This window comes from Anser anser (assembly GCF_964211835.1).
Source record: "Anser anser genome assembly, chromosome: 2".
Taxonomy (NCBI): domain Eukaryota; kingdom Metazoa; phylum Chordata; class Aves; order Anseriformes; family Anatidae; genus Anser; species Anser anser.
This window is the reverse complement of record NC_139721.1, coordinates 124,898,059-124,925,508: the sequence shown is the minus strand read 5'-3', so window position 1 is coordinate 124,925,508 and position 27,450 is coordinate 124,898,059. Positions and strand designations below refer to the sequence as shown.

Below are 27,450 nucleotides of genomic sequence, written 5' to 3'. Positions count from 1 at the left end.
TGGGGAAAGCTACTAAACCAGAAAAACTGGAAGAAGATGCTCTTGAGATTGCAAAGATTTGGTAAAGAATAAAGACAAACACTGTTGCTCACTTTTTCTTGAAAAGGAATGAGATGATGTATAAAGGTAGCTCTTCCAGCAGTTCCCTCCTCTTACAGGGAAACTAGATTTTGTGTCTTCAATTCTTACCTGGTGGATGACTGTTTCTTCCCCTATCTTCCATACCAGGAAGGATTTAGCTGCTAAATGCCTTCTGCACTATTTTTATTTTTATTTGTTTGTTTGTTTGTTTGTTTTTGTTACTGGGAAATGCAGAGTGTGAAAAAGCAACACCCACCTCTATTCATCTTCATACTGTTTCCACTGTCCTAAATTGTGATTGTTAATCCCAAAGCAGAAACTAAGTAGACATATATAAAAACATTTCTACAAAAGAAAAAAATAACCCGCTTAGACTGCTGGAAATGACCCCTAAACTGTTCTGTTTTCTTAAAATACTGAGAGAGGGAGGGTAATCAATTCTGGCTATTTACAAACCTAAACGTAAGAGGTGGTGCCAGCAAGTAAACTTGTATTTTGATTTGACTGGTAGCTAGATGTTTTTGCATCCATGAATCTACTGATTTCCATTCCAGCAAATATATTTTTTAAGTTCTTCTTTATCCCTTACCTTTTTAATCATCATGAAACAAATCAGCATTGTTCTCTGGTACAACTTTTGAATGACAGTAATTAATCACTGCATTCTTAAGACTATTATGAGTTATATGGTGTTAGTTCATACACAAGTTCCTTTCTCAGTAGAATAATAGAATGCAGTATTATAATCATAGCTTGGTTGGTACTGCTATCTGTATTTAAAGGCAAGCTTTTACTTTCATTATAATACGCCTCCCTTACCCCCATGTTCCTACCCTCATTTTTGAGAAGTTTCTCATTTGACAGAAAGAGAGATGGCATTTGGTTCCATCTTAGAAGAATATGTTTCTAAAAATTGGAAGGAAAATCTAGTTCTCTCAACTATCAGCCAGTAAAAAATGAGGCAGGTCATTAATTAGAAGTGTTGATCACTAATGAGTTAGGATTAATGTAACAAAATCCTTCCCTGCTTTGCTTGTAAATATTGTAAGTTCTTACTATGCAACAGCCAAAATATATATTTATACTTAATGGGTTGGATTATTATCACCTAATTTCAGGTGACTGAAGTTTATTTAGGTAAAGGTGAGCTAGAATCCTTTTATAAATATTGAAAAAATCCCCATACTTCTTTGCCATGTGACTAATCTGATCTAAACTAGACATTTACTTTAGGAAGAGATTGTGTCCTAGGATTCTTCAGGTATACAGACTCTAAAGGATGATTAGCCCAGTTGTGAGCATTTATATTGTGAAATCTAATATTGGATAAGGTAACAATTCACAAAATGAACACATACACATGAACAAACTTCCTCACAGTTCCCCTTAGTTAATAGACTTTTGACATTTTATAGAATCACAGAATGGTTTGGGTTGGAAGGAACCTTAAAGATCATTTAGTTCCAACCCTCCTGCAATGGGAAGGGACACTTCCCGCTAGAAAAAAACATTTAAAAGACCACCAATTTAAAAAGCATATTTCTACCCACTTTTCCAGTCTATTATCACTAGACTTCAGTAAATTCTAATAAAAACATTACAAATTCTTTACTGCTTTGCTAGATGGGACTCTGTGGTTTGATACGCTGTGTGCAGTTAGCATCACATTGCTGAGCACTGTTTAGTTAAAGATATTGAATGATGGAGTACTGAACTTGGTGACAAAGAATGAAAAAATATTCTTTAAATAAGAAACAGAAGCTAGAAGGTGATGATGATAATTGAATATAATAGTCAAGCATTTTAAATTTTAATAAACAGCACTGTAAGTTATTGACAAATCTTTATATTCTAACTTCAGGAATTTATTCAAAGAATGAAAATGAAAAAACAATGTTAAATACAAGTTACTTATATTACAAAGCCAAGGAATGTAGAACTTACTGCTTCTTACACTACTGCTAGTTTACAAACACACATGTATATATATGCATACATAGTGCATACAATATGATTATGATTTTATGATTAGTATATGAATATATATATAGTGTATACATATACGTTTATATAGTCTGTGAAATAGATTAATGCTGATAATTTTGCTTCTCCACTGTTTGACTTATTTTGATGTTGATGATGTTTTCTGCTATTGTTTCAAATAGACTTTTTTTTTTGTAATAAAGAAAGAATATTTTAATTCTTTAGTCTCTATTACTGACATTACTGAACATCACTCACGCTGCCATTTGCCTGAGAGAGAGTCTGGACTTTGTATATATGTTTTTTTAAATAACAGACTTACATCAAACTTAACCTCTACACAACTTTTCATTCTCCAATTATAGTTTAGATACATATATATTTTAATCTTAGAACATCCTGAACTGTTCTCTTTAACAAACAAAAAAATACCATCTGTGAGAATGCACATGAAAATATACTCATATACTGTGATTTTAATTATACATCTCATGGCAAAAACGCATTCAAGAATGGGTCTAGGGATGGACATGTAAAATACTGCAAAACCAGAGAGTAATTATATTTTCTGCATGACTTTGTTTCTGTAAATGAAAATGAGTAAGATTGGGATTTGTAAAATCTATGACTATCACCACTTTTTTCAAGTTGCAAGAAAAAATATTTGCAATAAAGTAAAATTTCACATGGTAGCAAAACATAACTGAATTTAACTAGATTTACACAGCAGTCAATGCTTCAACTCTAAAAAGAAATGTTTTCAGGAACTGAGTGTTCCATCTCAAACACGTTTCTAAACAGGAATGACCTAAGGGCCAGGAAGATGAAAAGACTGTCACAGTAATATTAGGACAAATGTTAAAAGGCGTATGTGACAAGTAACACTAGAAAACTGATAAATATAGAAATGCTTAACTTCTCTAGATGAATAACGTTTCCCTTACTAATTACGTATTGTTTTTTTATTATTGATTGAATAAGTGTTAAGAATTACAGAAAATCATCTGTTCAATGTTTTATTATGATCATAATTTAGTTAAAAGACCTTTCAGTTTTTCTTACCTGCTTTTTGCTTTATATGGAAAACTCTGTTTTAAATTTCATATAGCAATACATTTCCTAATATCTTAATTTAGAAGAGCTTTTCTTCAGTGATACCAATAAATCTCCAGGGTTTAATGTTTAACTCAATTTTCTCACTCTACACTCCAAGAAAGCTGTATTTTTATACATTTAATGTATGTTTCTTCACATTCATGTTCAACAGTACTGACATTTACACTAACCTAACTCAAGAAAATGCTATATAATGTATATCACATAAAAGTGCAGAATCTAAATTTATATATAAAAATTTCTTTAAAGATCTACATACGTTCTTGTCACATCTTGTTCAATCATTGCTCGAAGCTCTTTATCCTGGAAAAATTTATTCCAAAGACTCTGAAATAAGGAAAAATAATTGTATGTAACACAGTATTCTAATACGTAAGGCTTATACGCTGCATCAGCAAAGTACTGTACAAATATTAACTAATTAATCCTTACCATTCCTGGATAGGCACACCAACATTTTATGGGTGAAAAAGAATGTTGTTGATTAGCCTGAAGTATCCTAGAATGTCAGTTTAGATCAGAGATGTAAAAATTTAAGTTCATGGATCTTAGTTCTGTGCTCACTGCATTCATTCAGTGGATGGCTGCTGGTGTGCAAATGAAGGGGTCTATAAAGAATATTTAGTAAAGTGGAGTAAATTCAAACTCACAAGAACCAACTCAACTAAAAAAGTCTAGATCACAGTACAGTATGACATTTCTCCTGTAAGTGTATGGACTCCAATTACAGGTTGCCATAATTTCCATACTAAGAAATTGTTTGCAAGCAAGTTAGTTTGTCTTAGTGGAGGCAAAATCAAATAAGGAATTTTAGATGATTGAATATGTATCATGAAAATGACATCATTCTAACTATACAAATACACAGTGCAGAGCAAGACTGGGCATTCTAAAAAGGCTTTTATACAGACAAAAAGAGTATTTAAAGCTCATTGTCAACATAAAATAAAATAACAGTTTGAAGCAGGTTTAGCTTCTTCTATATCTGTGCTTAAGATCATTGCCATTTTCTTTCTTTGGTTTCCATGCCTTGCTTAGCAGTATTTTGCAAAAGCTAACCTGGAAGAAGTCAGCAAATGTTGTAAAGTATTGTAAAGTAAAACTTACTCTTTATTGTAAAGGAATGGTAGCATGGCCATACTGATCAAAATACAGAAGAAACAAAATCTATAGCAGTCTTTTCCTTTAGGTTAGTTTTCAGATAGTAGCAGAAGCAGCACCATTGAATGAAATACTTTACAAAGAGAGTGGCTACAACACTTCCAGAATTTCTTGCTCTCCTGTAAACAGTTGATTGCCTTGGTGTTTTATGCTCCACAAAAAGAAAATGGAAAGTATATAAATGATAGCTAGCAGAAGGAAGGAAAGGAAAAAGGAAAAAAAAAAAAAAGTATACCCTTGACAATGTCTTATATAAACTTAAAATCTTTTTAACTTACTTGTAGCTTTTTTCATGCAGCTAGATCACTTTTTGAAACTTTGCCCCATTCCCCCTACCCCAACAGTCAATCGAAGTGAAGTATGAAGGAAACAATTTCATTGCTAGAAAGGAAGCAAAACCCTGGACACTAAAGGCTAAAACATGTCATTGCAGAGTTAAAAAGCATTTTGCTCTTCATGCTTATGCTTGACTTGGCCTGTGGCTTTATTTTATAGATCAAACCCCTTATACGTTAACCTTTATCTTCCATCTCCTAAAGATACCAAAAGTGGAAAAAAAGATTATGTCACTGTGTACAATCACAGACTACAGCAGGAACACTTTAAATCTTTTGTGAGTGACACAGCTTTCTGTACAGCTGGATGCAAGAATGGTTTGATGGCATGCACAGTCATATCATCTGCAGAACCAGAAATGAGCCTATGATCAATACTTCCATACTTCAACAAGCAAGCCTATTCAAACATCTCTCTTTCTGCATTGAATATGAAGCAGAGTACTGCACTAAATACAAACAAAATATGGGCTTCCCTTTACGAACAAAACGGAAACATGAGTAGTATCATTCCATCAAAGATATCTGTGAAAGTCTTTCTAGGTACAAATCTCTTAAATACAGCCACCAACTTCTACTCTTCCCCCCAAAAAAACAAAACAAAAAAACCCACCACTAAACCTATTTTTATGGTATTAAATTATTTTGAAAATTTGGTAAAAAGAAACTTTCAAAAACGATAAAAAGTTAACAAAATAATAAGAAGCAGAAAAGCTTAAACATAATAAAAAACTTAACATACTAAATACTTTTTCATATATAATAAAATGGAGCACAAAAACAGTGTAAAAAACCAGTTGCCTAAAACTAAGCTCCCACACCTATATCTAGACATTCATCAAAGTGTCATGACTATGAAAATACCAAGCTAGTATGAGGTCCTATTAACTTCAGCAAGAGCTGGATGCTTTGCACTAAAAGACGGTCAGGCCAAATACTTTTACCACATTTTCACTATTTCTTTAAAATTTGGATCTGTCATTTTGCAGCTGTCTGCTTTTTGAATAGAAAAGAAACTGTAGAGCTAAAAGAAACAAAAAAAAGAATTAAAAACCTTGGAAGAATTGCCTTTTTTGCAGCCTGGCACTTTACTTATTACCTCAAGATGTATACTACACAGACAGACAACAATTTTATTTTTGCTAGAGGAAAACTTTCTAGGCTGAACAGTACTCCATAGCAGGGTTCTTCAGTATTTGCTGTTAACAGTATTCCCGTTCGTATTGGATGTTTAAACAGTCCTTTGACTAGAGTCATTCTGTGTATAAAACAAAAACACACAGCAATAAGAAAGCATATCAGTCAAAGAAAGGCTACCCTGTGAAACTGGAACTATCGTCCAGCACTGATTACTTCCTTGGTCATCACAGCCTTCTCTGCAATAAGCACGGAATGATCAGAATATTAACCTGGAAACGAACATTTCTGGCTGTTCAACAGAACCTGTGAACCAATCATTACCACAAGCCAGTCTGGAAATTCAGGAGTGAGATTTTAGCACCTGCCATTTTGCCTTCCTCAGCATGAACTCACATCAGGATGATGATGATGACAATTTTGTAGCACATCTCAACACATAACTAAGGGTCAACTTACCCCCTCGTCCTGAGAGAGTGGATTGTTGATTATCAGATCTTGCTGTCCTGCTTTCCGAGGGTTTGTAATGTGCTGGGTAAAAACAGAAAAAACTCAAATTCTCTTCCATTAAGCATTAGTACGTATGTCAAGCCCTGAGAGTAGAGATCCTATTTATACCAACTTACAATTTCTTTGATTTTATTATACGAAGTTCTTAACTCTGAAGTGTTTTTGATCCACTGACTTCTGTCTTGGGGTAGAACCTCCAGAAATAACTATGAACAAAACAAAGTAAAACCATTAAGTATAATCAATTTGATACACCTTTTCATATAAATCCTACCAGACAGCATAAGCCATCAGAAAGGTGGAGAAAGTATTCTATACATAAGGAGAAGGAAAAAAAGATCTATACTAATAGTCCTGGCTTTAAGACATTCCAGTCAATAAAAAAGAAGCTAGAAAATAATTAGGGTTCTATGGTACAACACGAAGTATTACATACTATTGTAACCACAAACTCAAGCCTTGTAAACTGTCACAACTCCAGTAAAGTTGGCTAAAACTTCCAAGGCAGAAACAAAATGCAAAGAAGAAATTAAAATAAATACTTAAATAATTAAAATAAATAAAATACAAATAAAAAAATAAAAATAAAATAAAAATAAAATACTTAAATAATTAAAATAAAACTTGGAGCTATTTACATAACACTGACCAGCTGATTCAACATGCCTAAAACCAAGCATGAATGGTGAGCAGAAACTAACCACTCAGAGATACATTCTACCTAAGAACTGTGGAAAGGGAAAATCTTAATATGTACAGAAGAAAGATGTTCTAGAATTCTGTGAGAAAGTTAAGATTTAATTGTGCAAAAAGTCCTTGAGAAGATCTACATCTCAGTTCTTTCACATTTCTCTTTAAATAAGGCTAGAATTAAACATCTACTGGAAAATGCTCTTTACTTGCAAATAAAATAAGGAAAAAAAAGAGTATTTTCTTTCTTTTTAAATATGATTTTATGTATGTATGTGTTATGAATCAGCAAATACTGACAAACAAAACGCATTCTCAAATTACTAAAAATACTTATTATTTCAGAACTTAATGTAAACATTGATAATATTTTTAAAAAGGCAATCTAAAACAGAGCCCCCAAGCTGTATCAGGATGTGCAAATAAAACCAGCCTTGTTTCTAGAATAAAACTGTTCCTTGATTTAATCAGTGGACAGTGAGGGACTTGATGCTTCTGTTAGTTCAGGTTTTTGAGTTAAGGCTTCTCAATTTAGAGGCGTAAGAGGGTAAAGAATAATAAAAAAAATTCTTGTGGCAAGTATTAACCCCATCTCCTGAAAAAAATATTTTCATTATCTTTAAATTTCTTCAATGCTACATATATCTAGCTTTTGAAATTTGTTTCTTTCATATACAAAGTGTGTTTTGATTTTCTTTTCACAGGCCTTTGTGCCAAAGTCAAGCTTGAGATATTCCAAGAGAGGCAATTTAAATCACTAGTGTTACCACAGAGGACGTCTATCGGGGAAAAAGCTAGTGAAGAACAGAATACCTGACACCAGTGCAACAAAGCTCTTCTGGACTTTATATAGCATCTCAATATTACTTTGCTTTCTTTCTCTCTTCCATCCCCTGCAACTATTACAAAATTAAGAGATCTAAGGACCTCTTTGTGGTTTAAGATTGGAAGGCCTGGCTTCCTTCTCTATCCAGTCATTTGGTCAGGCATTGGAACAGGTTGCCCAAGGAGGTGGTGGAGTCACCATCCCTGGGGGTGTTCAAGGAAAGGTTGGACGTGGTGCTTAGGGATGTGGTTTAGTGGGTGACGGTGGTAGTAGGGGGATGGTTGGACCAGATGATCTTGGAAGTCTTTTCCAACCTCTATGATTCCATGATTACAACAGAGATTTGTCTTCGTTTTCTCATTTCTCTGCAAAAAGCTGCTAAGAGAGGCATCATGATTTTAAAAGAGTTCCAAGTTCCACGAAACATAAATTCTCAGACAAACCTCCTTTTTATTTCCAGTGCATGGTTTCAATATACAGGCACTGACAGGAGAGATGGCTGTGTAGCACTCAATTTTAAACATACCACCCAACACAAAGATAGTCTTTCCAAGGAATCTTTTGCTATCACCCGCAATTCAGCTTTAAGGCAAGTCAATATGATTAGCAAATATCCTATGAATTATAAAAATGAGGAGGAAAACATTGGGATGAAGTCTGTCGGAAAATTCATGATTCTTTGCATCAATAATCTTCCAGCGCATCAGGTAATGTGTTGATATATTGCAACCACAAACTGTAAATAAATATTTTCTCTTCTTACCTTCCAGCAAACACTACGGAACCTGCTGCTTCTCAGCTGCCCATTAATCCCCTTCAGCCGTATAGTTGCCAAGTAATTGTTGTTTACAAATAGTTCTTCCCATTCTTTACTGCATGCAAAAACAAAAGGAATGAACATTTACACACACAAAAAAAACCTTAGCTGATTTAAGGACTATATGACACTACACAATTTTGGATAAGCAGAGGGAAGCAACTTTTTAAAAATCTATATATTTAGTTGTGTACCATTTCTAAACGCATGGCTGTCTTTTTGGACACATTTCTTCTTTGGATTTAATGAATATGTAGATCGCTATAATTATGCCAGCTACTGAAATTCATAATGTCTATGGAGGCTATTCCATTTCCTCTAAAATGTTGGTACTGCAGTTCAGTGAATAAACAAGAAAAATGAATATTAATATAAGCACATTCATGTTTCAGCTGTAGACAAAGAAGTACCTATTCCAAAAATATGCAACAGAAAAGTATACTGTTGACTGTATTAGTTCCTCACATGACATATTTGCTTAAATGAACCTTCTTTTCTTCTTAATGTCAAGCCGGGCAGTTAAGCATAATAGAAGATGACTTTCTTTAACATTTAGTGCTATTTACTATTGAAATCACTCCTACTTCTTTCTACATGATCAGTTTTAAAATTTTAACAGGTGCTAGCAAATTTAAAAAAACATCAAAAAATTAAAAAGCTTCACTGTATAAACTGTTAAAGGCAAGCTTGAGTACCTTGCAGTACCTATGGCTGACTAGATAAACAACCTAAATATGCCTCCCAGGCATGCAGGCACCAGGGGCCTAACACCTGTGCCTCATTAATATACAAGTAAATCTGCTCTACTGGGAAACAATTGGAAATTAATTGTCCCAAACCATCTACTGAGTCTGAATAAAAGAATTAAATCTATACTTCCTGCACCTTCTACTGAAAAGAAGCTCAAGAACAGCATAAACCATTTGATGGTCTTACTAGCCCAAGACTTGCTTACAGACTTTCTGCAACCACTCAAATCCGGATGGTAACTGCAACGTAAAGAGCTGGGCCATGCGCAAGGAAATGTGTTTCTGATTTATTTTCACTGCATGTCCTTAAGGTGAACATCTCCTTCTCCAACTGTCACAAGGGAGACTATTACTTCTCCCTGGGAGACCAAATGAAACCAGAAAGGGGGAAACTGCTATTATGACTCTAGGGTAAGATCTCACCAGACTTTCCTCGCCAACAAGTCACAGAATAGGTTATACTAAATACTAACAAACTCCACTTTTAAAAACTGCCCTAAATATAGGCAAGCTAAATTTAGATAGTTTTCAGCCTTTAAAGCTGAGTTGTGAGAGTGACTTTTTTTAAACTTTGTTTTAGACGGAACTTGTTCAGTTTCAGAAAGGAATTATAAGACTCAGTTGCTAGGAGTAGCTGAGGAAGGGACTTGGTGAACCAGGAGATAAGGGTCCTATTCCCATGAGACAGGGACGAACTCACCATCCGTGCCAGGACTAGGAGTGTTGTGCTTGCAAATGCATCATCACCTTTCAGCTAGGACCATTTTCTAAAAAGTGGGTGTTTACTTCTGGACCTTGATTATTAATCATTGTTAATTCACTTAAAAGCGAATGTACTCCGGCTAACAACAAAGATGACTAAAGCAGTGTTAGTTTGCAGGGGCTAAGGCTGCTTTCAGCTTCTGCTACCTACCAGTACTCTCAAGTCACCAAAACAGCAGAAAGTAACTACAGTGGTGTGGGACAACCTCCTTCCTTGCTGCCATGTCCCCTATTCTGTAGATCAGAAAGACTAAGCAGTCATTTCACTAGCTCCATATCTCGTATACATCCCAACTTTCTGCAGTGAGCTGCCGATGATTGTTTACCACAGTTCTGTCTCCTTTAAATACAACGTATGGTATATAGCAGACACAGCTTGAGAAAAATCTGGCCCTTTCTTTCACAGTCATTTATACTTCAGTAACTACAGTATATTATGCCTATCTAAATAACCCTCCTGTCTCTACCATGTATAATATTCTTCATTTGCCATTGTAAATTTTGTAGCATCATTGGCCATTATAACTACTGCCAAGCTGCCTCCCTAAGGTAGCTGTGCTTTGAGAGTGACACATTCCCCTATGCACAAAACAGGTCAGATTCTGAAGCTATTCACATTGTTCTGACAGTGGATCACATCCTCACAACGTCTTTCAAAATACCAGCATGTCAGCTGAGTTAGTAAAAGGTTTAAAACAGTGCAAACTGTAAATAGAAAGAACAGAGAGGAAAAAAAAAAACACTCTTAAGGTTATTTTTTTTCACCAGCTGCTGGGAGTGACTGCTACACAGTAAAAAAGTAATTTCAACACTTCTTAAATTGTATTAGTGCAGATACTATGCTTAAAAAGAAAAAAAATGTAATGCAATTCCAAACACGTTTTGAACAAAATTACACTTAAAACAGCCAAAAGAAATTTGGCAAGATCATATCTCCTCCGCTTCCCCCCTTGGCTGCTGGGATAACTAAAAAGAAAAGTTATAAGCAACTGAAAAAAGACTTTGTGTAAACTGAAATTGGAATCTGCTTCTGTTTTAGGAGAGCTAAATGATATCTAAAATCCTTTCTGAACAGCATGAATTCACTTCTCAAAGATTTTGAATTAAGGCTAATAAATTAAGCCTCATAATTTTAGAGACTGCTTCAATAATGGCAACGCTGAGCAGTATCAACAAGCTTTCAATTTTAAAAGGATAATTTCAAAAAGGATATAGCACTACTCTGTAAACTAATATCTATAAGCCTTGTTAACCCAGGCTTGTAGAAATCATTGGTCAAAGTGAAATGAGCAATAAAGACTGGAACTCAAGTCTACCACATCTCATTTGCTTCACTGAAGTGAAAGACTTCAAAGCCAATCGGAACCACTTAAACTATGAATAAGGACATGCAATTGTTTTTAATCAAACTAGACAATTAAATGCATAATCATGTATTATAATACCACCTTTAAGTTGAACAATTAAAATAAAGACAAATGAAAAAGTTAAAGCTTTCTGGTTACTTTGTATACATTTTCATATTTTATATTCTTATTTAAGTATACAGTCTAATTTGCTATGGTACATATATTGTAAAGTTTTAATAACGCAAGACCTACGGGAGAAAAAAGTAATTAGATTAACATTTCTTTAAGAAACTTCATTTCATGTGCTGTATCTATGCAGTGAAGGTCCAATGTAAAATATTTATTTAGACAGTTGCATTACTTAGAAGTGAGAAAAGTGCTCAATACGTATGAGAAAGCAAGCAAAACAATGGAAAGGATAAAGATTGCAGATTTGTTCTGCAAGGTTTGTTCTTAGTTCTCAGCTGTTCCCTTCCATCTTGAAACATGCATTTCTACCACAAGCACTACAGTCTGAAACTATCTGCAGAAGAGTTTTATATTATATTTATAGTCTGCTCAAACACACATACTTTGTTGCATATAAGAAATGAGGTTGAACTCCTAGAAAACTATATATATTTATTCTTTTCTTTCTTTCCAACAGGATATGTTTTGGGGCTACAATACCTGCTAAGACAATTATAAACATTAGAACATCTCTTGGAAGAGAAGCACCACTCTGACTACACACTGTAAGGAAGGGAGCAGAGTGGCAGGGCTTTACACTAGAAACACCATGTAAAATCTCATATGTGCTTAAGTACCATTTTTGAAAAGGTATCAAATTTATTTAAACCCCTGATGTCTAGCATCTTATTAAAAAACAAAGGAATTACATTATTTTACAGCTATGGAGGAACAAGCAACTATGAAGTGTTTAAGAATGACACCAGTAAGGCAACAAGAAGCCTACAAAATAATTCTGGAATAATAATTCCTAGAGTTTCACTGAGTTGACACTGAGCTGTGGGTTTTAGGGTAGAGGTAACAAAAGACATTCTTCCACTGATAGCCTACAGTGAAACATCAGACTTTAGGTTTGTTGCTAAGTTTTAATGTGTAGATTAAACAGTAGAGCCTATACATCAATCATAGATATGCAGAATACAACCTTAGCCCAGCTAACCTCATTACAAAATAAATACTCTGTTCAGAAGATGAAGAAAGATAAAAGAGGAAGAGTGGTATAGCACAGATATTCTGTTAATCAACACCAGTTAAATTCTGTATTTACCGATTTATGGGATAAAGCTGCTGATGTATACAAATGCAGATTCTTCCAATGTTTAAAGCTAGTATAGGAAATATTTTTGTACTATGATGTTCTAAACAACATAAAGCTCTGGGGAAGATACTAAAACCCATCAAAATGTAAAAATGCAAATGAAGAACAGACACATCAAACTAAAATCTATGTCACTGAAAAAATATAAAGATTATGTTCTGGGAATACAAGGGCTAGGACCAACTAGCTAAATGTTACTATCCATGATCACTTCCATTTGAAACCACAGGTAATGATGAAACCATTACCTAACAGGTCATTAGACAGTGTATATAGTTATTTTGTCTCATGCATTTATGAAATATTTTATGCCAACTTTTGAAATCCTTTTTTCATGTCCATGATAAAGCAAGACCAGTTGAGTATTTACAACATTTAGATAACAAGGAATATTTCTCAGTTCATGAAAAAATACTGTAATACTAGAGAAAAGTGTGAATATTTGCATTCATATTCAAGGTTGCAATCTAAATCTCAAGCTTATTCCACCCTCTAGGTTAATACTGAAGGATAAAATGGATGATCTCACAGACCTCCAAAGAAAATTCTTGAGCAGGGCTGGTGGTATTGGCAAAATCATCTAAAGGAAAATTGTGTATGCTCCAAGAAAAAACAATTTCACTTTTTTATACCATTTTTCGTTAATCTTCTGAATGTGCTTTTTAAAATGTTGAGACCCAAACTCAGCTTCCCCAGAGGTACCCAGTGAAGCAAGAAGGTGAACAGGCTGTCAGAAAGAAGACAAGTTCTCTAATTATGGTGTCATATGTTTTACAGTAAGAGGTCTTTATTGATAGGAACATCAGTAAGTGAATGTGGTATCTACATTCAAATAGAGGCAATAGTTCTGTTCAAGCATGCTGCATATATCGAAGAAACATGCATAGTTTGTATTATTTATTAGGCCATAAAATGAACATTTGAGAAAAAAGTGAAGCAACAGCCAGGAGTGTAATGAAAACAGAGTTTATTCTACAATAACATGAAAAATGCAATTGAAAGGTAGTGTCAAGTAATAAGCAGAAAGTTTCTAAAACATAAACATTTCTGAAATACACAAATTTATATTTGATACCCTGAAAATCCACTTGACAGCCTTCATGTGAAGGCTTATCACTCTCCTTGGAAAATATATGTATTTTTTCTGTTTCTCAAACTCCTGCCTCAGGATATAAGGCAGAGTTAACAGCCATGTATGTGTGAATATGCATGGCTGTACTGCTGGGAGGCTCAAAATTCAAAGGCCAGATTTTCTAAACCGTTCAGGTTTCATCTAATTTTGGCTGACATACAGTTAAAAATGTCTGCATGAAGAAAGGTAAAATCACTTTCTGAAACAGAAAAACTCCAGCAAAAAAAAAAAAAAGTAAGGTTATTGAAACTACCAGAGTGTGTGCAGTGCAGTCCCTGGAAGCGCACAAGGCTATATGGGCAGAGAGACCCTACCAGCACCTCTTGTAAACAGCACTGGGCCAGGCACAAAATCATGAGATGCCTTTCTCTATACTCAAAACTGCCCACTTCATCTTGATCCTTCTCTGCCAGGGAGCCAGGTCTTGAACGAGGACAACACTTCGCTTCTAACCCTGGCATTGTTTTGCTTTTGTAGGAGCATCTGGTAAGAACTCTTGTTACAGCCAGCTGGAAGTCCGAATGTTATCAGCTTGTTCGCCTCTACTCATTGCTTTCTGCACACATTTGCAGAACGACAAAACGGAATTTAGACATCATGGTCAATGGTGGAAACTTTGCTACATTCATTTCATTATTATATTCCTAAGTTGTACTGTAACTGATTCGCCAGTTGCAGATTCAAGGCCTTCTGGTTTAACACCCCCCAACCCAACGACTTTGAAATCCTTTGCATACCCAAGTAGGACATTTTTTACTTTCTAGGTCTCCTGCGTAGAGTTCTTTCTCCTGATCTGGGCATGGCACACGTCATCATCTCGCCCAAAGGCTGTCGTCTAAATACCAGGCACATAGTTTAAACAAGGTGGCTAACCTTCCTCTACAGCAAAGGGAAAGTTGCAAACACAGTGGAGGGTGAGTCACCCAATCAACTTTTAATCATTTAACTGCTAATTCCCTCCATCTTTCTAGTCATGACGCAGGCTGCAGAGAGACTTTCTGTGCTGCTTCATTCTAACTGGTATTTCCAGTGTTAATTTGCTACTTCTCCCTTTTGCTAACTTTGACCCACAGCTAACCACATCTCTGTGAATTCTGCATGCACATGCATGCAGCCTTCTTATACAAACACACACGTATTTTTAAGAAGAAGAAAAGAAGATAAAAGCTATAGCTCTATAAATCATGAACTAAAAATGGATATAACAGGGAAAGTGGAGATAATTTTGCAGGAATATGCCACAAAATGCCAGAATGTTTCTGTTTACTCACAACAGACCAGCTAGAGCAGGACTAGAACTGACATAACATGCACCTAAGTTCAAAACATGGATCTTATGATATGCAGTGTGACAAACACAAAAGTCTAGTTAATGTAGTTAATTATGGCTTAACTTTGTAAGTCCATCCATTTTGCATGCTCTGACATAAGAAAACGAGTGATTTCATGATATAACTTTAATCTGTTGAACTGACTAGCTCTTCTTACCTTTGTTAAAAAAACATGTATTTTTACTAAAACCATCTTTGCTCTTTAGATTGATTTCAGTTGGATATCATTTTTGTCAGCTTTTGTCTTCAAACTTCTTTGGATTAAAACTGTAGTCCATTGCTCTCCTCTTGACTACCAAGCCAGTCATTTCTACGTAGATGGCTAAAAACTTGGTCAGGTGTGACTGTGACTTGCCCTTCCTGAATCTATTATGACTACTCCTGATGAATTTCTTGCTCTTTATGTGCCTGGAAAGAGCTCCCAGGATTAATTGCTCCATCACCTTCCCAGGGTTTGAGGTAAGTCTCACCACCCTGAGTCCCCCTTCCTAGCTTTTTGAAGACAGGAGAGACATTTGCTTTCCTCCAGTTCTCAGACACTTTTCCCTGTTGCCATGATCATTCAAATGTTATCAAGAGTGGAAAAATATAGGAAATCCATAATGAAAAACACTTAAAATACTATCAAGGGAAAATGAGAGATCAGCTGAATATGGTGTCAGTGGTATACAGGACAATTTTCAAGTACAACAAAATAAATTAAGAATAAACTGCAACATTAACATTCTCTCCATGGGTGCTAGAAAGAAACTACCATTCTCCCTTTCACAGCCTCTCCTCACGTGCTAAGTCTTTCCTTTCTGCTACCAACATGCCAAGAAGTATTTTGCCAACAAGAGATGCTAGTACTCAATTCCTCCTTTCTGCTTCTCTGTTGAGAGCATCTTAGATGTTAAGCAACGCAAAATTTGCTCTCCCGTATTTTCCAAGGGTTTGCACTGTGTCCAAACAGAAAGAAAGCCTGTATTACGTTTCTACTTCTGTAGAAAATAACATAATTTTGATAGGAAAAGCTCAAAAAATCCACAATTTTTATCTCCTGAAATGTTTGGATCTTAGAAAACATATATTGCATACAGGGATTGAGCTCCTTGGTGATAACTTCTTCCTTGCCTTATGCCATCCTTGGCAAATTCCTTAGCACAACAGTCAAGAAGTGCAGACTGGACAAGCTGTGGAAGGAAGGAATTCAATAAAAGAGGTCTGACAAGGTGGGGATGGAATGTTATACAATGGTCCTTGAACAGGAAAAGAAAAGAATATAATTTTGAAAACATTCAGAGAAATAGGGAAATCTTCCAAGCTCTCAGTAGGTGCCACCGTGATCTTGGATTTGGAGAAAAAAAGGCTTCTGGAGGAAGACTGTGATCAGTGCAAAAAGTCACTTTCTCTTGCTGGAAATAACAGATCTGCAAGATGGGATTGCTAACTTCCTCACAAAATGGGACGAGATGAGAGTACTGGCACAGACCAGTACATCCAGAAAAAGATTATAAGCACATTCAGAGGATTAGTTGTTCAGAAGAATCAGAAACTTCAAGGAGAGAGTTTTACAGGCTCTCAGACAAAACTGACCTGTAGTGAAGAGGCCTCTTTGCAAGTAAAGAGCATCATCTAGGATGCTGTCTCAAAAACAGTTCTAGGTAAGACAAAAACATGGATGCCAGTTTTGCTACTTCATTGTAGAAAGAGGGGAAAGAGGCAAGTGCTGAGAATTCTCCTTATAGAATGGAAGCGCAGTTCTAGTTTACTACTTTGTCTTTTACTCTACAATTTTTGTATCTCAAAATATTTTAAAATCCAACAGAAAAAAAGCTTGTTCTTCACAGCTCTTGATTACATGTGGTCACATACTGGATAAAGTTAGGAAACATGGGTTATACTTGCACAGGGGTGGCTTAAGTGTAAAACAATAAAGAAACACCACCTGAGTATGAACAAGACTAAAAAGGCTTGTGTAAATGGAAAAGGGTTGCTTCCTAACAGATTAAGACAAGAATTTTCCACAAGGTGGGGGTATATGTTGCCTACATCTTTGCATGTAAGGGCAGAGGCTATGTAGCCATTTCTCACTCGGCTGCTAAGAAAAGCCATAGGTCAAACAGGAATCAAACTAGTTTCACTACCCACTTTTGGAAAGGGGTAGAAACAGGGAGGAACAGCTTGCACCCCTTGCAGTCTTTCTTCTGTATGCTCAGTATCAGTCCTGCAGTTGTTGGCTGGCACACAAGAAACATGCCTCAGCCAGCAGGACCACATTGCCTTTTTGCAGTAAGAAAGAAAACATCTGGTAAGCATAATCTGTAAGAAGTGAGGGGAAGAAAATGGAATAACGAAGTATTTCTTACACCAGATCCACTGCCTATGTTAAATATCAGCAGAACGAGGAATATACATTGCCTATATATCCCACAACTTTGAGCAATCATCACATGTTTAAACACGGAGTTTAAGCCACATAGGAAAGAACTTCATCTTGATATATAGCATAGAAATTAAACCTATATACAAGTGCAGAGATGTATTAAGAAATTATCCAGCACAGTGGTCATGGGTCTCTGAATCATAAAGTTAACAACACAAGTATGAAAAGTGAGCTTTTTTTAGGCTATATATTTATTAGAAGCAGTATTAATGTATGAATCCACCTTGGAAGAAAATAAGTGTCCTTGGGATGTTACATTCTATCAGCCAAATTGAATGTCTGCATCAATGGCTCTCCCTAAAAGTCATAATTAGGTCATTAAAATATATTTAGAAAAATAGCCTGTAAAATAAAGTTAAAAAATACTCACCTTCATTTTATTTCATAGGTCACTGTTATACCATCTAATAAGATAATTAAAAACATGCAAGCAGCTGGTACTGAGGCTAAACAGATTAATGTAATAGTCTGTAGTCATATGTGCTGGCAAGGGGTTCACCTCTTTGGCGAGGAGAAGGTCAGCTGCCCTTGGGAAGGCAAGAGAAAGTATTTCTACTTTTCAGTGGCACTGCATTGCAGATACTGAGACTACAGACCCACACCTATTTTTCTCCTTCTTTTGGCAAAGTCCAGCTAATCTGCACATCCAGAAAAGGCTTTAACCGTAGCAATAAAATAACACAGCACAGTAGAGCTCAAATATTTTCCCCAAGTTTATGTTTTAAAGATGAGAGTTACTAAATGTGCAAATACTTTTTCGAATTCTTCTAATAGTGAACTTCAAATTTTGATAACATGGTTCTAGGAAAGAATTTCCATAGTATCTTATTAAAAAACATCTTCTCAAGTACACACGTACTTCCACAAGAGCCTCAAGACCAACCAGAAAATTCTCTGGTTGACCTGACAGGATGCATTCAAACTCGCAGAATATTTAGAAATATATGTGCCAGTCACATGTGATTTTCATTTACATTACTTACAAACTTTATGACCTAGAGGGTAATGCTCACTATCTGAACACAAGTAGCATTAAATCTGTGCTGTGACCAATACAAGCAAGATCTACAAACTCTAACGTGACAGGATCATATTAAAAAAAACAACAAACAAACAACCACAAACAAACAAAAAAACCTATACCACACAAATAGTTATGCAGCACTATAAATATATCAGAGGGTAACAACCAGGCATCCTTTATTAATACAAACGCACACACAGAGTCTTATATGAACAGTATAACCTAGTAGAACCCTGTATTTTGAAATAAAGTGTTCAAATCAAGTAACAACCCCCTCCCACCACCATGTGTTTTTTGCTGTTGTTTGTTTGTTTCTGTGGTAAAAACAACATGCTCTTAAGAGCACTTTTCAATTGCTAAAATTTTAAATTTTGCTATTGCAAAACACGTTCACATTTAAATATTTTTATACATTTGGAGTTGCCTCTTCCCCCAAACAAATTGTAAAGATACTACTGCCGAAAAAAAATAAAGCAGTTTTTGCTTCAGTGAAAACTCCCATTGAATTTTGCATCTGGTAGCCTTCTGCAAGCATGACATCTACAATGATCCAATGACGTCTTTGTCTCTTTTAGAGCAAAACCCACTAGCCAATCTCTTTAATAAAGTAGACTGAAGCACAGTGGATAAACAAGACTATCATCAGTTTGATCAAATCAGTAATTTACTGAAACAATATTCATTGAGAATATCCTAAAATAAATAAAAATCCATAATGAGTCTTTAAAGAAATAACATACATTTATCATCGTTACTTTTCAAGGTAGTTTAAGATTCTTTTAGTCTTTCATAAGGTATCAGCTGCTCATTTTTACATAACACGCAGCCCAGAGCTGTAACTATCAACACACTATTCAACCCAACCAGCAAATTTACAGCCAGTCTCATTATATGATGGCAATTACTTGCCACTGAGCAGAAAATATTCATTTCACACCTTAAACACTGTAAATACTACTTAATAACGGTGCTGGCTTGGCAACTATTAAAAGCCAGAGGATTCTTGTATATATAGATATGTATACATACGCACACATACAAACATATACTGTACTATTTTGCTTTATCATCTTGCCTCTAATTTTAACAATAGTACTCTGGCAGTGGTATATGGGACTGCTTCTAAAATATTAATTAACTTCAGTTTTCTAAGTTGAGCTGTAATCCTCTCTGACAGAATATGATTATTTTTCAGTGGAATTCATAGTCAACATCATATTTATTATATGCACTTTGGACTAAGGAATATGCAGATACAAAGGCCAACTTTATCCTCCACTTACTTTTGGAGCACTAAGGATGGTTTGGCACACTGGAATAAGCTTAGGGCACTATAAAGACCGTTCTAATTAGTTTGTAGTAACAAAGGGTAATATTCCAGAACTGTTGACAAAACATATGCATGAGACCCAATGGATGCATATATGCATAAGTCTTTTGAGTCCTGAGACTGATGGGTCAGTGCTAAGCATTAAATTTTCCAGCACTGCAATCATTTCCCGTTAGATATTTGACCAAAACAATGCAAAGGAGATGCAGCACAATCTAGAGTCTGGGTGTCTTATACCTGATCAATCCACACGACTCTACACTGATACTGTCTCAGGCTGTGCAGCCTCCATCAATAAACCACAGACTGCCTAGACTGAAGGCCGAGGATTCACTGTGGTGCAGTCTGACTGAAGTAAATGGTGCCATCCTTTGTCCTCCCATTTACTCCTACACATATATTCTAGTTGCTTGCCTTACTCTGGCACTGATACTCATCCAAACGTTTAGCAGGCTGACACCATGAATCAAATCAGCACAAACCTTGCCCTAGCTGGGCTAGTTCAGTGCTTTGGGACCAGCTCACCAACACAAGTGCATGAATGAAGAAGGGGTAGGGTGACAGCATTAGGACCCCAACCCCACAGCTAACTCTCATAGAACCAGAGCTGAAGCTGGCTTCTTCTTCAAATTTTAATTTGGCAGGTACAACAGCTGAGGCTCTTGAGTTAACAACCTTTACATATAAGTGTCCTGGAATTAGTGGCAGAGAAGAGCTCTCAACTCCTTCCTTTTGCTAATCTGGCTAAATTTTGTCCTGCCTATTTTTTAGAGGCGGTGTCATGGACTGCTGCGGGCTAGCTCTGGTAGGCAGCTAAGTGCCACACAGCCTCACGCTCACTCCACCCCAGAGGGATGGGGGAAAGAATCGGAAAGGTAAAAGTGAGAAAACACTTGGGTTGAAATAAAGGCAGTTTAATAAGTAAAGCAAAAGCTGTGCCTGCAAGGAAGGCAAAATACAGAATTCATTCCCTACTTCCCATCGGCAGGCAGATGTTCAGCCATTTCCAGGAAAGTAGGGCTTAATCGCATGTAACAGTTACTTGGGAAGATAAACGCTGTAACTCTGAATGTCCCTGCCTCCTCCTCCTTTCCCCCATCTTTTACTGCTGAGAGTGACGCCATATGGTATGGGACATCACTTGGGTCAGCCTGGGTCAGCTGTGCTGGCTGTGTCCCCTCGCAACTTCTTGGGCACCTCCAGCCTCCTTGCTGGCAGGGCAGCGTGAGAAGCAGAAAAGTCCTTGGCTCTGTGTAAGCGCTGCTCAGCAACAACTAAAACATTAGTGTGTTATCAACACTGTTTTCACCACAAATCCACAACACACAGCACTGTTTGAGCAATGAAGAATATTATCTCTCTCCCAGCCAAAACCAGCACATGGTCTCTGTATATAGGCTTCTCACCTGAAAAGCATGAAAATTATTCTGGGTGGTATTTTTGAGCCCTTTTTAAAAATTGTGTATTGCAGGAGTTAGAAAATGCAAATGTGACAGAGAATTGAGCCAGGAACCTGAAATGGATCTGCTAACATATTATTCTTAAAGTGAACATCCTAACTACCCTCAAAGGGTTTTGCATCACCCAAACCAGGTTTCATCAGAACTTAAATTAGAACAAAACATTTACTGGAACACAGCAAATTGAAAGGATTTGGCTACCCTGGCCAACTGCATCCCTGCATTACTTTTCTTTTCCAATCTTGCTCTCAGACCAGAAGCTTTCTCTGGGTGTTTGAATTGCAACAAACTCTTTGTTGCTTCCTCTAGATCGTTATGAAAAGTCTTGGGTGGTTTTACTCTGCTGGGCAGCTGAGCTCCACCACAACTGCTCTCTCACTCCCCCTCCTCAAAGAAAAAAGGAGAGAAAATATGATAGAAAGGGCTGAAGGGTTGAAATAAGGACAAGGAGATCACTCAACAGTTACCATCACGGGCAAAACAGACTCATCATAGGGAGATTAATATAAGTTATTGCCTTTCACTATCAGACTAGAGCAGTGAGAAACTAAAAAGGAACTAAAAACACCTTTCCGCCATCCACCCTCTTCTATGTCCTCCCCCTGAGCAGCACAGGGGAAAAGGGAATGGGGGCTGTGGTCAGTCCCCAACGCTTCATCTCTGCCACCCCTTCATGGTCACTCTCTGCCCCTGCTCCATGTGGGGTCCCTCCCACGGGATGCCGTCCTTCCCCAACTGATCCTGCGGGGGCTGCCCACAGGCAGCAGCTCTTCAAGCACTGCTCCCACATGGCTCCGTACCACGGGGTCCATCCCCCAGGAACAAACTGCTCCAGCACGGGTCCCCCACGGGCGGCAGCTCCCCCCAGACCCCCTGCTCCTGCGTGGGCTCCTCTCCACGGGCTGCAGCTCCGGCCCGGGGCCTGCTCCTGCGGGGGCTCTCCATGGGCCGCAGCCTCCTCCAGGCCACATCCACCTGCTCCACCGGGGGCTCCTCCACGGGCTGCAGCGTGGAGATCTGCTCCGTGTGGGACCCATGGGCTGCAGGGGGACAGCCTGCTCCACCAGGGGCCTCTCCCTGCACAGGCCGCAGGGGAACTGCTGCTGCGTGCCTGGAGCACCTCCTGCCCTCCTGCTGCACTGACCTTGGCGGCTGCAGGGCTGCTTCTCACTCCTCTCTCCCAGCTGCTGTTGTGCAACAGTTTTTCCCTTTCCATTATCTGCTCTCCCAGAGGCGCAATGAGTGATGCTCATGGGCCCTGCTCTGGCCAGAGGCAGGTCTCTTCTGGAGCCTGCTGAAACTGTCTTTTATGTAACATGGGGCAGCTTCCGGGCTCTTCTCACCCCTGCAGTCTCCCTGCTGCTAAACCATTGCCATGTATACCCAATATACATCCTTAAGACCGAGCTCCTTGCTCTCTGGTCTCCTCAGCAATCTCTCAAGCCTCCAGTCTGCAACAGGTCTTCCACTTGTGTCCCTCCAGGCCACTCACCACCTGAAGGCTCCTCATGGAGCTCGTTGGCTCAAGAGCAGGAGATACTCCCCACCTAATCACAACCAGGACAAGGCAAACAGGCAGGTTCCTTCTGCCTGCCTGGCCACAGCACTTTGAAGTACAGACTACAGCGAAGTACAAAGAAAGAACGAAATAGATGCCACACATCATAGTTTACTAAATGAATCCAAAATAATCTGATGGTAGGCTTGTTTTATTTTACCATACTTAAGCATCAAAATCAGATGAAGCAATTCTAGTTAGCACAAATCTTACTATTAATTTACCAGTCACAGGGACACAGATTCAGCTTTTTCAGCAGAGGCAGTATTTTGCTGTCTGAAAGATGAAACTACAGATCTGATGATTATCCTTCTGTGCTTTAAAGAACAAGACATCCTCTGGTATTTACCCACGCAAAACTCAAGTTTAATGACAGTGCTGCAAAAAGTTCCACAGCACCATATTTCTTTTACTGGTATTTGCTAACAACAAAATTGAAATATTAATTTACTGTCCAAAACCCTCAAAATTTAACAAATCCTGGTTTTGTTTGTTTGTTTTAATTGCAATAACTAACAAATAGAGTTCCTTGTTGTCCACAGAACCAGTTATTTTGGAGAAAATCAGAAAGGTGACCCCGATCAGTTAAATATTTCAACATTTAGCTTAACTTCTACTATTTTACGGTAAGAAATTCTACTTTACTGCATACTTAAGCAAAAAAAAATAAATATTTAGGCTTACAGACAGCCAAAACTTTCATTAGTTAAGTGTTCTGAACAATTTTTTGAAAAAAAATATATTAAAAAACAAGTTTTCCAGGTCATTACTTAATTAAACCCTTCGTCTTCAGTCTATTGACTGTTGCAATTTAGATCGTATAATAGCCTTGAAATATACAGACCCGTTCTTTTGTTTTAAATAGATTGTATTTATTACATTCAAACTTTTTGAAAATGGAAAATATATACCAAAAATTACGAACCTGTAAGAAATAAATGTTCCAGCAGAATCTGGAGTGTGGTGTGTGCTTCCATTTTCATTTGATCCTCCTAATACAAAATAAAAAGAAAATGCCCTTGTTATAAGACAAATCATGGTAATAAATAATACAGCATCATAGGTATTGCACCTGATTTTACTGCACGTTAATTTTAGTTTATGATAAAACTTACTTAGCAAATTCTCAATTCTGCATCTTCAAATTCATACAGCTGGCAATAGAAACAACTAGCCACCACATTCGATTTGGAGCCTGAATATCCTGGAAATCTAAGATTTAATATTACTAGAAGTTTTCACTGAGACCCTTCTCATCTTATGAAACACAATTTAACTAGCATAAGAATGTGTAAGTTTGTCTATTTTGTGAAAAATTCAAGTTGACTGTATGACACCAGACTTTTCTTTCATAGCACATGTTCCAAGCTTCTCTGAAACTACCTAAATAACATGTCTGTAAAACATCTTGTTTTACATCCTGTGGGATAAAAACTTACATAGAACAGTGAAGCTGGGAGAAACCAAGAACAAGGAGTCCCTCCTCTCTATAATAACTACATCTATTGAGGGATTGTTAAAAGCCAGAAGGAATCTTCTATATTTCAAAGTAAATTTATTCATGTCCTGTTTTACACCATTTGTTCTTGCCTATCTTGTCAGGTAGCTTATCATCAGCTATATCAGCTGATATCAGCTATAAATGTATATATACATTTATAGATAGCATCGTACACCTTTATAGCCTCTGTTCTGCTTACTGAAACCAAGTTCTTTCAGAATTTTTCCTAAATGAGGCTTCCTAATCTCTGCTTTGTTTAAATCAATCCTTCTGAAACATGGAAAAGAAGGAACAGCAGATGTAAACAGCATATTAAAAGCTTATTCAAGTTGAGTCTTTAGACATTGCTTTTCCCCTCTACCAAAAATACCTTGCCTAATACAATTTATAGTCATGCCACACCATGCTGTAGTTTCACAGCCTTCCTTAACCAACGCTCCTATATGTTTACTTTCCATTTTTAATTACAAAAATAAGTTGTGCTTGTGAGTACAATACTGTATTTCCTATTATTTCATGCTCTTTCTAGTCCTCTTTTCCTCAGAAAGGATCAGTCCTGCCTGAATATTCTATTTGTTTGCACTGGATCCCGCCTTTAATTTTTATTTCTTCACAGATGTCCATCAGTGCAGTCTTCCGCTTTGCGTTAAGACAATGAATGAAAATATTCATTAGGTAAGATCAGTTCCACCATAAACTGTTTAAGAACTCCACTAAAAATAAATTCTTTCATCAAACAAGTGCCATCACTGTACAGTAGATTCTTTGCCAAAGAAGAATTAGACTGGCTATAGACAAAGAAAAGTGTTGTAGCCATTTTCATAGATCACCTAGGCTGGTAAAGACCTTCAAGATCAATCATCAAGTCCAACCATCAAACTGACCTACCGAGTCCCATCACTAAACCACATCCCTTAGTGCCACATCCACACATCTCTTAAATACCTCCAGGGATGGAGACTCTACCAATTCCCTGGACAGCCCCCTCCAATGCTTGACCACCTTCTCCACAAAGAAATTCTTCCTAAAATCATATATTAACCTCTGCTGGCACAACCCAATACTGTTTCCTTGTATCCCATCACTTGTTACTTTTTTTTTTTTTTTTTGGTGAGTGACTTTGAAAATGCAAGTAAAAACCTATGTGCCAGGAAAATATGTCCTCCCAAGAACGTGTCCCCAGTGATATCTTAGATATTTCTGTATTATAGTGACAGGGCTGTGTGAAAGGTGGTTAGCTTTATTTATTTATTTATTTTTAATTTATAAAACAAACAAAAAACTCAGATTGAGTTTAGATTTGTAATTAGTAATCTCAGATTGACCAATTCAGAAACATAACACCTGATATTTTGAAAGTATGAAATGTATGAAATGCCATTTCTCACTCCACCCCTCACTCATTTAGAATGAACAACTGTTGGCAAAAAACTTCTCTTACTATTGTTATAATAAACACTCTTCCACGTTGAGAAAAAAAGTTAATCTTTTGTGAGATTAGGTCCAGAAGAGGAACAGAGAAAAGAATGAGAAATGGAAACCTATGGATCCTAAAAGAATATTCATGTTTATTTCTACGACTTTGGCTGTACTTGCATGCTCTGTTATCCTGACTGCAGTTCTGGAGGTTTTAAAATTGAGAGCGGAAAGTCAAACTGAAAAGGAAAACTCATTCACAATGCTTAGTTCATATCCTGAAAAAGGTATTTTGGAACCCTTTTAAAGATTAGCAACGTGATCTTCTACCTTCGTGAAGCATGGTGTTTTTCATCTTTCTAATAAACTATTTGTCCTGCCCAAAGGGTCTACTGGGCTCTGTGAAGAAAACCAGAATTCTGGTGAAAAAAAGCTTCTTTTTCATCAGGATCCAACAATGAACATTTGGTGGGATCTGCTACATCCACCAAGATTAAAAGGACACCCCAGGAGTCAGCTTTCCCTCACAAACTACTCCGCTTGTACTATTCTTTGTTCTGAAGCACTCTCCCAGAAGAAAACAACAATTTCCTTTCTTTAAACAACCACTGCAATTCTTCAGCATTCTTAATTGTACGCCCACTGTTAATAAATCTCGTATTCAGACAAGTTACTGTTACTTTTTGAGAGCCACTTTGGCTGCTCCATCTTACCATTAGCAGCAGCTATCAAAGCTGGATAGGAGCAGGTACATTAAGCTCTCATAGAGAGGATTTAGTTGAGTGGGCTTTTTTGTTGCTGTTGTTGATTTTTGTTTGTTGTTTCCCTGCTCTATCCCTTTTAAGACAGATATATCTGCTAATAATATCCGGAACGATGATTTAGATGCCTGTTATTTAAAGTGATAAAAATGACAACGCAAAGTGAAAAGTATTCATTTGACTTAAAAGAGGATTCCTTAGATTTCACCTACTGTTATCTGAAAGTCTTTCTAGCAAATCCTGGTAAGCTTTCATAGTCAACAATTTATGAGAGCAAACAGGACAGGTGCTTCACTAACTAATGACAATAAGCTGTGGGAATCCATGCCCTGGATCACCTCTCCTCAGGCAAGTTTCAGTTAGCCTTGCATTTGAAAGGTATGGTGAACACCCAGTGGAAAACAGAGATTACTTGTATAGTCAGTGATAATGATGCAAGTTTCTGATAAAATTAGGTTGTACACCAAAGGGTTATAAATGCAAGATTCATGATGCTGGTAACTGAACTTGTGATCTCCTTCAAAAATGCTAACTGATTTCACATCATACTAGTCTTTAGATCCTGAGACTCAAAAATGGGAAGAAGGACTCTGCTGAGGAAATAGAGGATGCTCCACCAACCCTGCCCTGCACCTCCTGAAAATGCTTCCAGACTTCAAATGCAATGCC

At 37.0% G+C, this 27,450-nt stretch overlaps 1 protein-coding gene across 6 annotated transcripts in view; it reads right to left on the bottom strand.

The window, feature by feature from the left end:
- TBC1D5 (TBC1 domain family member 5) overlaps positions 1 to 27,450 on the bottom strand; it is a 320,497-nt gene that overhangs the window by 138,364 nt on the left and 154,683 nt on the right. For all 6 annotated transcript variants that reach the window (XM_083824309.1, XM_083824307.1, XM_083824305.1 and 3 more), the window contains 5 exons: positions 24,029 to 24,095; positions 8,603 to 8,711; positions 6,440 to 6,529; positions 6,273 to 6,344; positions 3,440 to 3,507 (listed from right to left, as the gene is read on the bottom strand). In XM_083824309.1, coding sequence (XP_083680435.1) covers positions 3,440 to 3,507; positions 6,273 to 6,344; positions 6,440 to 6,529; positions 8,603 to 8,711; positions 24,029 to 24,095 — 406 coding nt within the window. The remainder of the gene's footprint in view (positions 1 to 3,439; positions 3,508 to 6,272; positions 6,345 to 6,439; positions 6,530 to 8,602; positions 8,712 to 24,028; positions 24,096 to 27,450) is intronic.